This window comes from Melitaea cinxia, chromosome 8 (genome assembly GCF_905220565.1).
Source record: "Melitaea cinxia chromosome 8, ilMelCinx1.1, whole genome shotgun sequence".
Taxonomy (NCBI): Eukaryota; Metazoa; Arthropoda; class Insecta; order Lepidoptera; family Nymphalidae; genus Melitaea; species Melitaea cinxia.
In genome coordinates this window covers 11797551-11813690 of record NC_059401.1, presented here as the reverse complement: position 1 = coordinate 11813690, position 16140 = coordinate 11797551, and the positions used below count along the sequence as shown (strand labels likewise).

The 16140-nt window shown below is 38.1% G+C and overlaps 2 protein-coding genes across 2 annotated transcripts in view; one reads left to right on the top strand and one right to left on the bottom strand.

Annotated features, from left to right (window-relative positions):
• Positions 1 to 10120, top strand: part of LOC123655738 (acyl-CoA Delta-9 desaturase-like) — a 30006-nt gene extending 19886 nt beyond the window's left edge. Inside the window, exon 7 of the mRNA XM_045591492.1 lies at positions 9532 to 10120. Coding sequence (XP_045447448.1) covers positions 9532 to 9740 — 209 coding nt within the window. The 3' untranslated portion in view covers positions 9741 to 10120. The remainder of the gene's footprint in view (positions 1 to 9531) is intronic.
• A 2951-nt stretch (positions 10121 to 13071) lies between these two features.
• LOC123655739 lies at positions 13072 to 14736 on the bottom strand. Its single transcript, XM_045591493.1, has 2 exons — positions 14312 to 14736; positions 13072 to 13792 (listed from the first exon to the last, which is right to left on the bottom strand). The coding sequence occupies exons 1-2, from the start codon at positions 14724 to 14726 to the stop codon at positions 13230 to 13232; spliced, it is 978 nt and encodes a 325-aa protein (XP_045447449.1). The 5' UTR covers positions 14727 to 14736; the 3' UTR covers positions 13072 to 13229.
• Between the last annotated feature and the right edge of the window lie 1404 nt (positions 14737 to 16140).

Here is a 16140-nt window from a genome sequence, read left to right as displayed (position 1 = left end):
CACTGTTAGAAATCTGCGGTCGTTGAGCAAGGTGATCAGTTCGTCGATCACTATGTTCCACAGAAGTGGGGAAAGGACCCCCCCCTGCGGACACCCCCTCGCTACAACGCCTCTAGTTATTTCATTCACAGTGAATTGGATGGCCCTGTACTTCAGCATGCTGTCAATCCACCCGGCAATCGTGTTATTGACTCCATGCTTGGTCAGGGCACGGCTTATGCTGGTGAACTTAGTTTTATCAAAGGCCCCTTCAATATCAATAAAGGCGCCTAAGGTTGATATTTTGTGATGGAGATTGCCCTCTATATAGGATATAACCTTATGTAGGGCAGAGTCCGTTGATTTGCCCATTGAGTAGGCATGTTGGTTGGGATTCAGGGGTTGCTCAACCAGAATTGTGCTCCTCAGCTCCCGATCTATTAGCCTTTCCAAAACTTTCAATAGAAAGGAGGTAAGGCTAATAGGTCTGAATGATTTTGGTTGTGAGTAGTCTCCTTTGCCGGGTTTAGGTATGAAGACTACCTTAACTTCCCTCCATAACTTTGGGGTGTAGCAATAAGCTAAGCAACTCCTATATATGGAGATAAGGTGGTCGATAAGTTTCCTATCACTCCATCTTAGCAGACCTGGAAACACCTTATCCAGTCCTGCCGACTTGTATGGTAAGAAACTGTTGATGGCCCATTTTACTTTGTCATGTGTGACAATTTACTTGGCGGTGATCCAGTCCACCATTACAGGTGTCTTCTTTGGCTCTTCCTCCCATGCCGCAATTCTTTCGATTTGGCATCCTGGGAAGTGTGTAGTTATTAACAGTTCTGAAGTTTCCAGATCCGTTTTGGTGTATGTTCCATCCGGTTTTTTCAGGTTACCCAGGTTGTGCACCGGTTCGCTGCACAATATATTCTTAACTCTGTTCGCCTGATTGTTCGTTTCTATGTTGGTACAAAAGCGCCTCCAGCACTCCTTCTTCCTTATTCTGATGCGCCTTTTGTAGTGATATTGGGCCTGCTTGTAGGCATCCCAGTGGTTTTCTAGACGAGTATTCTTTGCTCTGTTGAACAACTTCCTCACCCTGCGTCGTAGCTTTTCGAGCTCCGGTCCCCACCAGTGCCCTTTGCAGAACTGTCGCGCTCTAGGTGATGAAAGTGGGCATGTTTGTTCGAAGCTGGTGATTAGGCAGTCAGTTATTTGGTTGATATGATTATCAATGTCCTCCGTGCCTTCATGGTTATCGGGTAGTTCGACGCCTTTGAGTTTCTCCGCTGTCAGAAGCTCATACCTGCCGCGGTCCATCCTCCGAGGGTTACGGCGGGGTGCAGGTGACGTCAGCGTGACTTCTAGGTTGTATTTGATCCACCGGTGATCAGAGCACGACACGTCGTCAGACACATGCCAATCTGAAATATATTCGGACACATGCTCTGTCGCCAGAGTTAGATCAATGATGGTTTGGGATCTCGAAGTTACAAAGGTTGGTTCCGATCCTTTATTAATTACATTAAGCTTAGTTGCGAGTAAAAAAGAAACAAAATCCTCACCTCGCTGGTTGTTGTCCTTGCTGCCCCATAGCGCATGGTGCGCATTGGAGTCAGCGGATATGATGAGCTCCAGACCCTGGCGCTCGCAGTACTCAGCAAGCGCGGCCAGCTCCGGAGTGGGGATGTCAGCGTCGCCCGGCAAGTAGGCGGATGCCATCACCACATCAGGCAGGCCCGAAGAGGGTTCCTTTTGGAGCCTAACGGTTGTAAGATCTCTGCTGCAGAACTCGGTTATTAAGGTGATGTTCACGTCCCTGTGTGCATAGATACAAGTGCGTGGGTGGTATACGTTATTATTTAGAAGTAACTTACCTCCAATGTTGTTTAGACCGCAGATTCTCCCGTTCCTGATCCACGGCTCCTGGATCAGGGCCACGGTCTTCGTTTTTCCCTCCAGCAATCTGCGTAGGTTAGCCGTCGCAGTCTGGCTATGCTGGAGGTTGATTTGGGTGATTTTTAATTGGTTTCTAGGTGGGGCTGGCAGCGCCATCATCGCTGGATAGGATGGCGTCGTCAAGATCACCTGGCTCATCCTTGGAAAGATCACCCAGATCAAACTGGGGACTCACCTCAGACGAGCCGGTGTCGACGACAGGCTCCTTACTGGAGCCCGGCTGTCCCTCCACCATATTGTTATTTGCACTGCCTAGGTCACTACGGACCTTCTCGTCCGCACCGAGATTCGGCAGTGCAGTAGTGCGGTCATCGTGGAAACGAGCGTAGATATTACCAAACTTGTAGTATTCTACGCTCGCTTTCCCTCAGCTTTTCCGCGTCATCCTCCGGGATGCCAAGGAGGAGATACATCGTCGCCTTCTCCTCCGTTGGCACCGCATTGTAAAGCGCCCAGTTGGAGACGCGGAACTACAGGTTCTGGCACATGATCCGCAGGCGGATCTTATCCAGAGTATCCTCCGGTTCCACCTGCGGGATCAACAGCCCTACTTTGACGCGCCGCGGGATCTCAGACTGCTTTCTCACAACCAGTCTGGTTCCCGCGCGTGGTGACGAAATCCTCCCTATGGAGCGGCGGAGCCATTGGAGGGCAAAATCGTCCCTGCACCACATCTTAAGGGTGCCCTCACTATGGAAGGCTTTCCCCCTAAACTGTGGTGCAGCGACGGGTGTTGTGGAAGTGGTGGGTGAGAATATTTCCTCGTCCATCACCCCCTGCAACTGCCTCTCAATTGCCTCAGCCTGCTCTTTGGAGAGGTCGTGGTAGGGTTCCATCATAATCGCGACGCAGTAGTCGTTAGACTTTAACGCGTCAGCGTATTTGATAGAACCGATAGTGTGGGTAGGCTTGCGACGCTTGCCACTACCCTGGGGGGTGAAGGAGTCATCCGGTCGGTCCCGCTTCGCGGGTTTTGACCGACTTGGATGCTCCCCGTGGTTCTCCTTCGTCCCATTCTTGTTTCAGCGTCTGGCTCGTTTGGTTGTGGAGGCGCAGGCAGCAGCAGTTGCCACAACCTCCGAGGGTGCCCCCATAGGTGCAGCCGGCCCGGCTTCGCCAGGGACCGGCGCAACACTGACAGGGGCAGCGTGGGTCCTTTCGTTCCCTTCGGCAGCTTCTAGCGGCCTACTCCCGTCGTTAGTCGGGCGTCGCGTTCGCCGCGCCTCCGCACGGACTACAGCCCGCTTCCCCTTGCGAGCCGACACCTGGTCACGTTTTTTGACCTCTCTTCTCTTAACAGTCACCGTCCTGCCAGGGTTGGGTGGCTGTCGGCATTGCTGCCTTCAGAGAAGTGAGGTCAATAGTGCTTGTACTTACCTCACTACTCAGGTGCTGCACCTGAGGTGCAGCCAGTAGCTGGGTTGGCGCAGCACTCAGGTTGTGAGCCCGAGGTGCAGCCGGTTCGATTGTTGGCGCAACACTCAGGTTATGAGCCTGAGGTGCAGCCGGTTGGTTGGTGGTAGGCGCTCCAGCAGGGTTGTTCGCCCCCGGTGCGGCCTTGGTATTAGGTTTTTTATTTTTGTTTTTGTTAGCCATGAGTGTTAGTATAAAGTTCATCCTGAGAGTGCTTCCACCCTCCTTCGAGCCCTCAAGTGGGGACGCTGTTAGCGCCAGAAGTCACCTCAGGATATAGAGCCCCACCCCGCTAGGAAGCAGGCCGAGCTGGGCGAGATGATTTACACCGTCCCACCCGTCGTCCACCCCCGACGGGACAGAGCTCTCGCCTGACGGCCCTCTGACGGGACGTCGCAGCCGATTGACCGAAGGTGGCTAGCCTCCGGCCTCCCGTGTCAGGAGAAATCCAGACCAAAGTTGAGTGTTGTCTTGGAGACGTACAACAGCCGACGCTCTTTCGGCTCAGCCACCAGGATTCCTTCATCCCCCCTTACGGGTCCCCGCGCACGGCACAAACACGCGGGTGGTCAATTGGGGCCAACCCTCGCTCATTGTTGCGACGGAAGGTCCGCAGGAACTTGACCACACCATCCCTGCAGAAGTGTTATGTTTAAACCTTGTTGTGAGTGTCCATTGTGTGTAGAAAGTGTATAGGTGCATGTTTAGTATGTACGCACTTGCGCGTATGGGGGCCTGTGAGAGTGTATCTGTGTAGTGTAAATGTGGTGTTCTAGGTGAGTATATTATTTATTTATTCATTTATTTATTTCATACATACAAGTTTACAGAGCTTTGCTCCAAACACAAGTAGGTCAATCAAAATTAAAAAAAAAAACAAAAACACAGGTATGACAAATGAAGTAAATAATGGTAAATGTAGAATTAAAAATATACAATCTTATCAAAATACAATAATTAAAATTTACAATGTCAATAAAAATATACCTACTTAGTTGATAATATTAAAATAACTAAATATCAATAATTTTGTTAAGAAATTCATATGTAGAAATTACAATATCAATGTCAAAATAAAATATCTAGTCAAAATTCAGAATTCTGTTTATAAAAATACATTCGTGTCAGTATATTAGATGTCAAAACGAAAAAAAAAACGTCAAAATTAAAAAAAATTAAATATTACTAATGTCAGGATTAAATTATACAACAAATTAAATTTATAACGTACAAAGATATTTATAGCTATTTTTACAGAAAACAGAGATCTTATCGGCAAATAAGTCTATGTCCTCACAATGAGTGAGCAAATCGCTGATCAAATGTAGTGCGCGTATTGTCGGGGCGTGTGCCGCGTACCGCGTGCGAGTAGGGGGCTTTTGCAGTAAGCGCGGACGACGCCGCGGTGCGACAATTCCGAAATTATTTTGGGGAATACGGGAAGGAACTAGAATATTTAAGCTCTCCAATAACACTGGACTATCTACTTTGTTATGTAAAATTCGAAGATAGTGTATTAAAAGAAATAGTTTACGTCTAAGACATAGCGTTTCTAGCCCAACCATACCATACACGAATAAAGAGGGGTAAAGATAAGGATAGTACCCATACTGACGCTTGTACAAATATCGAGCAAATTTCCGCTGAACCCGTTCAACAGTAATATTATGTTTATCTACATGAGGGTCCCAGATGATAGCCGCATATTCAAGTTTACTACGAACGTAGCAATTAAACAGTATTCTAGCTACATTTAAGCTACTAAACTGCGAAGAAGTCCTTATGATAAAACCAAGAGACTTGTTGGCAACCTCACAAATATTAGTCACATGTTCACGAAAGTCAAAATTACGATCCAATGTCAATCCAAGATCACGAATAGAATTAACTCTTTCCAAAGGAGCGTCACATAATTTATATACTACTTGGATGCAGTTGCGTTTACGAGTAAAAGTAATGGATTTGCACTTGTCAATATTAAGAGGAAGAGAATTTCTACTACTCCACTCTGCAACTGCGTCAATATCAACCTGTAAGGCTTGCGCGTCAGCTGCATCGGTAATTCCCATGTATAATTTCAGGTCATCGGCAAAAAGAAGACACTGTGCAGTTTGAACAATATCAGGGAGATCATTGATCATAATCAAGAAAAGCGTAGGTCCTAAGGTACTACCTTGACTCACACCAGACCTTGTGTAAAATTTAAATGATTCAAAGCCATCAACCTTGACAAACTGACACCTATCCTTGAGATAGTCACTGAAAAAGTCAAGTAATTTAGGAGTAAAACCCATCAGGGCCATCTTATTCAAAAGAATATCATTGTCAACCAAGTCGAAGGCCTTCCTGAAGTCAAAATACGCTGCGTCGACTTGGCGCCTTAAATCAAGTTGAGAACATACATAGTCAGTAAGTGCTATTAAGTTTGTAGTGGTAGATCTCGCTTTACGAAAACCATGCTGACTATGGTGCAATAGGTCATTAATTTGATGGCTAATGAGATAGTTAAGAATGGTTTCAAATATCTTGGCAAACACAGACTGTACCGCAATTGGTCTAAACGTGGTAACATCGTTACCTGAACCTTTGGGAATCGGAGTGACTCTCGACAGTTTCCAGGAGTTGGGATACCTCGAATGCTTGATACACAAATTGTATAAGAACAAAAGTGGCTTCTGTAGGACAGATATACAATCCTTACCTAAGAACACGGGAATGCCATCAGGTCCACTACATGATTTTGGTTTCAGGCAACTTACCGCAGTTTTTAAGTCCCTTGCATCCACTACGCGTATTGAGACAGATCTAGCGTCAGATAATGCATCCGCAGCCCGGGCGGCTTTAGCAGGGTTTAAATATGGTTCACGATCATGAAATACAGACCTAAAGTACCTAGCAAAAGCATCAGCAGCAAATTGTCCAGTGACTTCTGTATTTTCGTATACATACGATTTAGTACGATTCCTGCTCCTTTTCTTGTCTTTTATATATCCCCAAAATTTTGTAGGGTCTTCAATAATTTTATTTTGAATGTAATTTAAATGTTCCTGATACGCTTTCGTTATTAGAAGTTTAACACGCCATCTATAGTATCGGAATAACTCTTTGTTAAATAATTGACCTTCTGATTTAAATTTTTTCAAGTGGAAAAATTTATTTTTTATGTTTTGAATGATTTCTTTGGTAAACCAGTTAGGATAATGTGCCCTCATTAGCGATGATTTTTGCTTAAAGGGGACATATAAATCTATTATACTATATATTTTAGAATAAAAAATAGTAACAGCTTCATTGACATCATCTACTTTGTAAATATCAGACCAATCAAGATTGATAAAAGCAGCGTATAGCGATTGATAGTCAGCCTTCCTCCAATTCCACTCCAAAGGTGCAAAAATATTGGAAAGCTGAGGAGCCTGCACCGAGCAACAAGAAAAACTTACAGATATTTCTAACGCGGGATGATAACTATCTATGGGTATTAGAGGATTATCACTAATTTGAACACTAATTCGATCAGAATCCACATCACTCAATATAAGGTCCAGCTTACTGCCATGGCTATTAATGACAGTATTGTATTGAGTAAGATTACAAAATTTTGAAAACATGTTAAATTGTCTTTTTATATGTGCACTAAAAGAATTTAAATTAAAATCACCCATTATAAGGACATTCATATCAGGACATAAATTAACTGCGTTTTCAATGCAAGTTAATACATTAAGGTATTGGTCGTCATTATAACGAGGTGGAAGATACACCACACAACACAAACATGTCAGAAGTTTACTCGAAATAACTGCGAATAAAACTTCTTTATCAGATGTTAGACCATCGATATTTCCGAGTACATGCACGGAATAGCAATCACGTACCGCAAGCAGAACGCCCCCCCAACCAGTATCACCATCACGATCATTACGAATCACAACGTAACCAGCAGGGAAGAGCTCACCATCGGTCACCGAGCTCGTTAAAAAGGTCTCAGTCAGAGCTATGAGGTCATATTTCGATTGTAAAATGTTATTATAGAATATAGAAGTCTTAGAACGCAAGCCTCGTACATTTTGATAAAAGCACTCTATTGTTTTTGACTTACGTGCTCTTATTTTCAACCCTTTTAGAGCGAAAGTTCTGACGCCAGGGCTTAATACAAATGCCTTCAGCCCAGTTATTGGGAAGCATCACTAGATCTGCCAGCCTGCACGGAACACCTATTTTGAAAGATGCGTAACTACCACGAGACTTCAGGGCCTCGACAGTACAAACATCTTCGCCGCATACAGTTTGCAGATGGGCACGCACTTCGTCCTCTGTTGTACCTTCTTGAACGTAAAATAGATGCAAAAAAGTTTTTCTTTCTGCAGCACGGAGCAACGTAACACCAGGACTAGCAGTCCCACGAAGGACGCCAGATTGCGACGCACGATCCCTCCTATGCTTTACTTGCTTCCATCCGTGGGAGTCCTCCCGGATTTCATCGACTTGCTCACTCTGATCAAGCTTTTCAGCGGGGAGTCTTTCGTTCTTACCAGGTTCTTCATTATTAATTGAAACCTCCGGTTGTTCAGCTAGCGCCACCCCAGGTTTATCTTTTTTGAGAAGCCCTGTGGCATCTTTAGTGACAGTTGTTTTCGGTTTATCTAATGACGATGGCTTGGATAACGTTGCATCAGATGATTGTGTAACAGATTGAAGAAGAGGGACCCGCGGCGCTAAAGATTTTAGAGATATTTTGGTTTTAGTGGGTGTAGTTGCAAGCTGCTTTTCTTGTAGTTGATTCAGTACAGACAAATGAACCTTTTCAACTTTATTTATACAGTGGATCATATTTTCTATCGCTATATGTAATTTAGGAATTTCTGAGAAAGTTTCGAGCAAAACGGCCCGTAACTCTTCTCTTATCGTAGATCTCAAGACGTTAGGATCACTACAAATACAATGGCAACCACCGTTTGTTTTTTGTCGACGCCGCAGTGTGATATTTTCGAAGTCGAAGCTAGAATTATTTTCAACGCCTTCATAAACTGAGTCCGAGTCACAAGTGTCTGCCTCTTTAACACCCATCAATAAGCGAACAGGAGTATCCAAATTGCTGATTTTCGGTACTTTACTTCTACAAGATATACAGGTCCAAGATCCTTTAGCATCACTTGTCAACTTGGAATATTTTTCAATAGTCAGTCCAGAGCATAATATGTCATATGATAAATTACACTTGGAACAATTAATTGAGATATCTTTTTTTTCAATTCCTTGGTTACAACCAGCACAAATCGCCATATTTATAAAAATCTGTTTTCAAAATTTAATTTAATTTAATTTAATTTCTAATTTTTTAATTTTTACAATGGGCAATCCAAGAGACTTTGTCACCTGTCAAATGTCACTTGTCAGATGTCACTTGTCATTTGTCAGAAGTCAGCAAGATGTCAGCTGTCAGCTTTACGACGTGAAATGTCAACTATCAGATGTCTCAGGTCTAGGATGTGTCAAGCATCAACAAACGGCTGTCAACTGTCAGCGACCGTTTGATAAACAAAATGTTTTATAGTGTTGTGTTGGTAGTACTCACTTTGTTTATAGTTTAACTACCCTCGATGAGAATGAAATAACGAGGACTCTCGAGGTAATTATTGTGCCTTTTCACTACACCTTTTGTTTGCTACTATGATTGATGTTTGCCAGCTTTACTTTAGCACCAATTTACACTTTAGAAATGTTTTCCAAAACTTTCGAGGAGTTATTCTGAAGATTTCGTTGAAAAATTGTGTGAGTAGCAATAATACGTGTTTGCTCAGTCTCATTATGTGTGTGTGTGTGTGTTACGGGAGTGCCCGCGCCGGCACTGCCCAGGGTTGCTTGCGCAGGCACTCTCGGCTTGTTATTCATTTAGCACCACCCAGGGGGCACGTGTAGGGGCAAGTGGTTAGGTAGTACCTACGGACGCGAATAACTTTACCCCCCTGAGTTATCAGGTATAAACAGATAGCTCGATGCCAGTTATCTTCTAAATTTTGGACCACTATTAGGTCAATATTACTTGCGATATTTTTACTTAAGACATGCATAGAAATTTAGGTACTGTTGATAAAGTTAGAGTAGATATTTTTTTAAGATATGGACACTAACTAAAAATGTCATAAATATTTATCCTCGTCAACTCAATTTGGTTTTCAGGGCTAGCATACGACCTTAAAACAGTGTCCCAAGAAATGATCCGTAAGCGAGTGACGAGGACAGGCGACGGTAGCCACCCACTTGACAGTGAGACACAAAAATCTGACGAAGATCACAACCATCCGGAAAACCCTGTGTGGGGCTGGGACGATCAAGACATGACAGAAGAAGAGAAAAAATTAGCTGAAATTGCCCATAAAATAGATTAAAATCTCATTTTGAATAGTTATATTTTAATACGTGGCCATTTTTTGTGGTTTTCTGGTTTCTTTTGGTACTGTTTGCTTTATATTTCGACTGATATATATTAATATTTTTTTTATCTAAATATTTTGATATTTCGCTTATAAGACTAATTAAAATAATCATTGAAGGGTGACAAATTTGGAAGGGTAATTAAAAAAGAATACTTCTTATCTTAGGAAAATCATATCACGAAACATGATCAGCTTCGAAGTTTTGATATTCGATATTGTATCTGAATAGTATTAAACAAATATGTAATACATCCCAAAGATACCAATAGAATAAATATTAGTGCGTGTTTTCGAAATCTCTAACTAACTTTCCAATTATCATTTTGAAATCTTATACAGTTATGTTTTAGATGACGAAGTCGCTTTCAAGCAATTATTAATCTATGAATTTATTAATGTGATCATTTATTATTTAATACTAATACGGTGTAGTAAGTTAATATTAATTTATTTTCACGACAGAGTCAAACTTATGTCTTAAGTGTTAATTGTTAAGATATTTATTTTTAAGGGATAATTTTATGATGAACAGGTATCTCATTAAATACAAATCAAATTACATATGATGTGTTTTATTACAAACTTGTGTATATCATCCGTTTAATAAAAAAATATTACACTTTTTAAACTTTCTAAGGATAGCCCTAAAAATGTAAATAAGGATTTTCGAGATTTTTAAGCATATGTGTGTGTGTTTATTATTTAAAGATGATACATTAATCTAACCAGTGAGCTTTAAGGTTCAGCTAGTTTTAGTTAATTTCAGGAATTTTTCAGCAAATCTTTTCGCCATTTTTTTTATATACTAAAATAGACATAAAATAACTTCTATCCATTAAATAGATGGGTGAAGATAGCATCTAGTTCAGATCTTAGACCACAGTAAAAACTATAAACACGATATTTTTTTATTAAATCATAATTTCATCACGTACATATGTATACTTATAATTAAACAACCAATTTTTAAATTTATTTATCCAATCATTATTTCTATATTTACTTATTAGACAAGTTATCAAATTTAATATAGTATTCATTTAAAACGTACTTTTATTTTGTAAGTTATATAATCTAAACGAAATCTTTGCTATAAGGGAGATCGAGTAGAGTCGAAACAGTTTTTAAGTTAAGACCCTCTCTCTCGGCTCTCAGTTTTGTTGAAACAGTGCTCTAGGAGCGTAGGAGCATAGGAGCTAAATAATATTGTTTTCAAGCAGTATTGTGTTCCTGTTGGTGAGTAAGGTGACCAGAGCTCCTGGGGGGGATTGGGGATTTGGTCGCGCTTGCGATGCTTCTGGTGTTGCAGGCGTCTATATAAGCTACGATAATCTCTTACCATCAGGTGAGCCGTAAGCTTGTTTGCCGACTTAGTGATATAAAAAAAAGGTGAAACCTTTTTTTTTACGTCCAAGGTATCGTCCAAGGAAGAGCTGTAGTTTGAACAGTACGACAATCTAATACCTCTAATATAAATAATCTAAATTCCTAGAATATCATAGGTTATTATGATAACATATCTCTCATATCTAAGCATAACATAATGACCAGAGAAATTTTATCTTAAACAAAAAACACCTATGCAAGTTGAATGAGTTGAAACCGACTGAATCAATTCTCCTGGCGTATAAAAATCGGTTATCATTAGGTATGCACCGATATAGCTTCGTAAGGCAACAATGTAATTCCAAATCTTTATTAGTATTTTAATCTTGGATTAGGAAACTGATAATTATCATAAAACAGTTAGGATAAAATATCTAATTAAACAAAATTGAAGTGAAGCTATTATATGTAAAAACTTACTTTTGTCGTGGTCTGGTTACAAGTCTTATGGAAGAAGTTCAATGGCAAAGTTGTAGGTAGTAAAATCTACAAATTTTTGATTTACACTTTTTTCACATAGCCTGAAATTCATGTAAAAAATTACAAAAGAAAAACAAGTTGTCGGTATTTTATTTTTATCTTTTACAAGAATTTTTTTTTATATAAAATTTGGTGAAAACTTACCCTTTTATTGTTCCAAACACACTGTAATTATTTTATTTTTTTCACCTTATTTTGCCCTCAAAATCGAAAAAGCGCCCGCATTTTCAATCGAGAATTCTCACGTCAATATATATCAGCTTTTTTAAAAAATCGGTAAGCTTTTTGTTCGTTGAAATCTCTATTTTCTGATGGTGTAAAAAATATACATCACTATGGTAAATGTTCTCAGAAAATGCAAATAAAATGCTCAGAAAATGAAACGAATATTTAATAAGATATCTACAATATTTTGAGAAAGTTGTAGAATCATCTTTAAATTATATAAGTAGATGCTTATTTATTGCTATTTTAAGATGACATATGTACCTGGGTGACCCGCGAAAAATTTTAGCCTATCAAAAGCTATTTCATAGAGAACTGGGAAAGGGGCTAGGAGGGTCTAGCCCTTGCTACCTGTAATTTCTTTGCATTTTCCACCACTTCCCGACCTCAGATTGCCTGTAATTTATTTTTCCTTTTATTTTCATTGTATTTTCTTTCTTTCACAATGGATTTCATACTACTATATTTTTTTTTGGTTTCAAAAACTAAAAGAACTGGTCTAGTTGACCGCGACGAGTCGATTCTTTTTAAATTTATATCTTTCAATTTTTGTCTGGATAATAAAGAACACATAAAAATAATTAGCCAATTTACTGCAGCAGTTCCTAAAATATATTTCAAACTACGTTTTTAACCGACATCAAAAAAGGAGGAGGTTACTCGATTCGACCGTATATATATATATATATATATCTTTAAGTTAACTTCGTCGTTTCTGAACCGATTTTGATAATTCTTTTTTTGTATTATTTGTATTATATTTATCATGTGGTCACATTTAAATTTCATCGAGATCTGATTACAGCTTTTGGAGTAATCATTGATAATGCGTATTTACTTGACTATTTTTTCGTCTACCTACGTTGTATTACTTGTCGATGTAATTGAAGTGGTTGTTTTTCGTTTGCCAGCAAACACAATTATATTTATAGAAAATACACTTATCAAACTAATTCAGTTTTCAGTATTTCCATATGATTAATTTGAATCGACCGAATTTCGTACAAAACTATCACATTCAAAAACCAATTCTACATATTTACTTATATAAGCAATGCAATAATTGTAAAGTTTTGAAACTTTAAGATTTTCTTTTCAGTTGTTTGTTGTCAATCGGTCAAACTTTAGAAATATGTATATTATTTTGTTATTTCCGTTCAAAACTTAACACTAAAATATACAAAATTAATTAAGGAGAATAACTTTTTAATATAGTTTTTACAATAAGGTTTTCTTATTATCACTAAATTATTTAAAATAAATAATCGATTATTAAAAAAATTCTTTTATTTTTAAATTAATAATAAATAAATAAACATTAAACTAAACGTAACAACTTCTAACAAATGACTAAAGGTTACTTTTGTTCAGATTTACATTGGTTTCTTTGAGATCCTTAATTATATCATCTTGTTTTCTCCATTCATTCGTCCTGAATTTTTCTGGTATAATTTTAACATTTTTCACTTTTTCTTGAGTTACACCTTTCAACCATTCCGAATTTAATCTATAATCGTTATCAAAAGGTAGTTGATTTTCAAAGAAGTGGTAGTCTTTAACATCATGAGTTTCGAAATCATTAAATTTAGTATTAAAACCTCCATCAACAATAACCTCAGGTGGCGTATCGGCAAGCGGTTCATATTTATCATTAATGTAACCATCGTTCACGTAAATGATTTTCTTTCGATAATTATCGTTGAATGCATTATTTCTAAGAAGTGTAAAAACTGCGCCCGTGAGAGCCATGTTGTTTAACATACCAGCGGCTAGGGTCATCATTTTTAAGGAAGGCAAGATAAACGGCAAGACGGCGGACATTATAAGACCTGGTAATAGTAATAATGGCATTATGTTGTAGAATTGTTTTTGAAGTTTCTTCGTACTGCTCCTTCCTGAATCTTCATCGTCACCTGCAAATCATAAAAAATATGACATCTATTACTGACTGTATTCGCATGAATATATTTGTAGGTACATTTATTTTATTGAAACGACAATAGCTTAGAAAATAAAAAGTAAGTTCATAGTTAAATTAGATGATATGATGAATAAGTAAGTTAGATTTACAAGCTATTAAATATAAGCATTCTTAACATAACAAAAAAAAATTTCTGCTACTTCAAAAAAATGTTGATTAAAAATCACCCTAATGTATAGGTACTCGTATACCATACATACATATGTTTTGCTAAACATATTAAATATTAATATTTTGTTATGAAACAATGATAATGATATAAAAAACAAAGAAAATTGATTAAGATCAAAACTCGATCGATTTTTACGAATATGGTATGTTTTTAATCAAATTTTACTTTAATTACAATTGATAATGTGAGTTAACTAGAAATTTATTATAACAATTAACTTTGTTATAAAAAAAGTTAAGAGATTAATCAAGTAATATTACTAAATATATAATAAGTTACATTTTAGGATATCGACGCTTAAAGATCCATTTCCTTTGCTTCCAAGTTCCAAGCTATAGCTTTGACTAAGGTCCAATTTAAGCGATCTACGTTCAAGAAGCCTTTCGGTATTATCACAGAGTTTTATATAAATTTCATCATTGGAAATGTTTCTATACATTTGCCACGGAAACTTGTCACTGCGTCCATTTCTCCGATGCACTTCGCCCCCGAGAGCTCGTTCTGCACGCCAGTCACCGTAAGCCCCGATACATTTCGTTACACCTAAATTTTTTATGCACGTAGAAATTTGGCGAACTGCATTATCACTTGTATCCGCAAAATTTGAACTTGTTTCGTGACTCGAACGCGGGTTTATCGCTTGAATAATACATGGCCAGGCCGAGAGAATGAGAATGGCAGCGCGTGCGCGCATCGCTACTAACTGACTGACTTGATGAGGCACTCGTTCGCGATTACTTTAGAAAGGACGTATACGCAGTTATTTACAATTTTGTTATGCTGCAATAGCTCCGTAATTACTGTATACTTTTAAATAAAATAGATTAACTTTGTACACGAATGATAATCTAACTAAGAATATACTATCTATACTTAGTAGTAAACAGCAAAAAAGAACACGTTAATATAGTTTTTGTCTTTGTTAAAAATAACTCAATATTTTTTTTAATACATTATATAATTATGGTAATGTTAATATTTTAAAATAGATCTATTTCTATTTTTTATCGCAAAATGACTGTGATTGTTTATGCTATAGTGTACAATAAATAATATTATTATTACATACTCCCAAAAATGGAATAATATACAATGTACTTTATATTACTATTTTCAGACTTATTGTTGGTACTCCGTCGAAAAGTTAAGCCCCATGTTATTACATTTCATATTATCGCCATTAAGTATATAATAACACGTAAATGTGAAATTTTTAGTTAATTTAATGTTTAATTTTATATTTACTCGCTACAATTAGATTTATAAATGGCTTTAACCTTTAAAAGAAATTTACTTAAAAATTTTGTAGGTCGTTGTTTGTTTGTTTTATTCATTTTATTCATTTTTAACATAATTATGTTTTCTATGATAAAATTTGTCATAGAAAACATAATTATGTTAAAAATGAATAAAATAAAGAGTGCAATAGACAGTCAAAAATAATTCCAAATGTTTGGCGAAAGTTTTTTTTTTCTGTATAGCGTGCTGCCAGGAAATGGCCCATATTATTATTGTCAAATGCATACCATTTGCATAGGCTCGGTCACGGACAAGCACGGACGGAACGCCTTGTGTCATCGCCCCCATAGTTTCACCACGACATACGTGCTCGGCATCTTGATACGATTGTTTAATTATACGACACACACGCGAGACATCATTTTCTAAGGTAATTAATTCAAAGTGTGAAAAGAAATAAACGAAATGAAAAGTCTTAAGTATGAAATTACTTGTAAATGAGATATATTCAAATGAATTACGGTTCTCGTAAACGGCTGTATTGTATGCTATCATGAATCTTTTTGTATAACATGGGACGTGGGTATGTGTTCTACGACGATTACCACGCGTTACGCCCACGTACTATAGGGATACAATTACACGTGTGAGAGAAACTTTTAGGTAGTCAATAGTCATTTGTTGTTAGTCATTTACGTGGTTACTCATTATCTATTGTTAGGAAAATTTCGTGTAACTTTACCCAACGTAGTTAATAAAATAGTTTGTTTTAAAAATAACTTACATAATGCTTTAAACATTAAACTACAATAATAATATTTATTGACTAACATATCTTTCCTGAATGGGATTAATAATTTTTATGACAT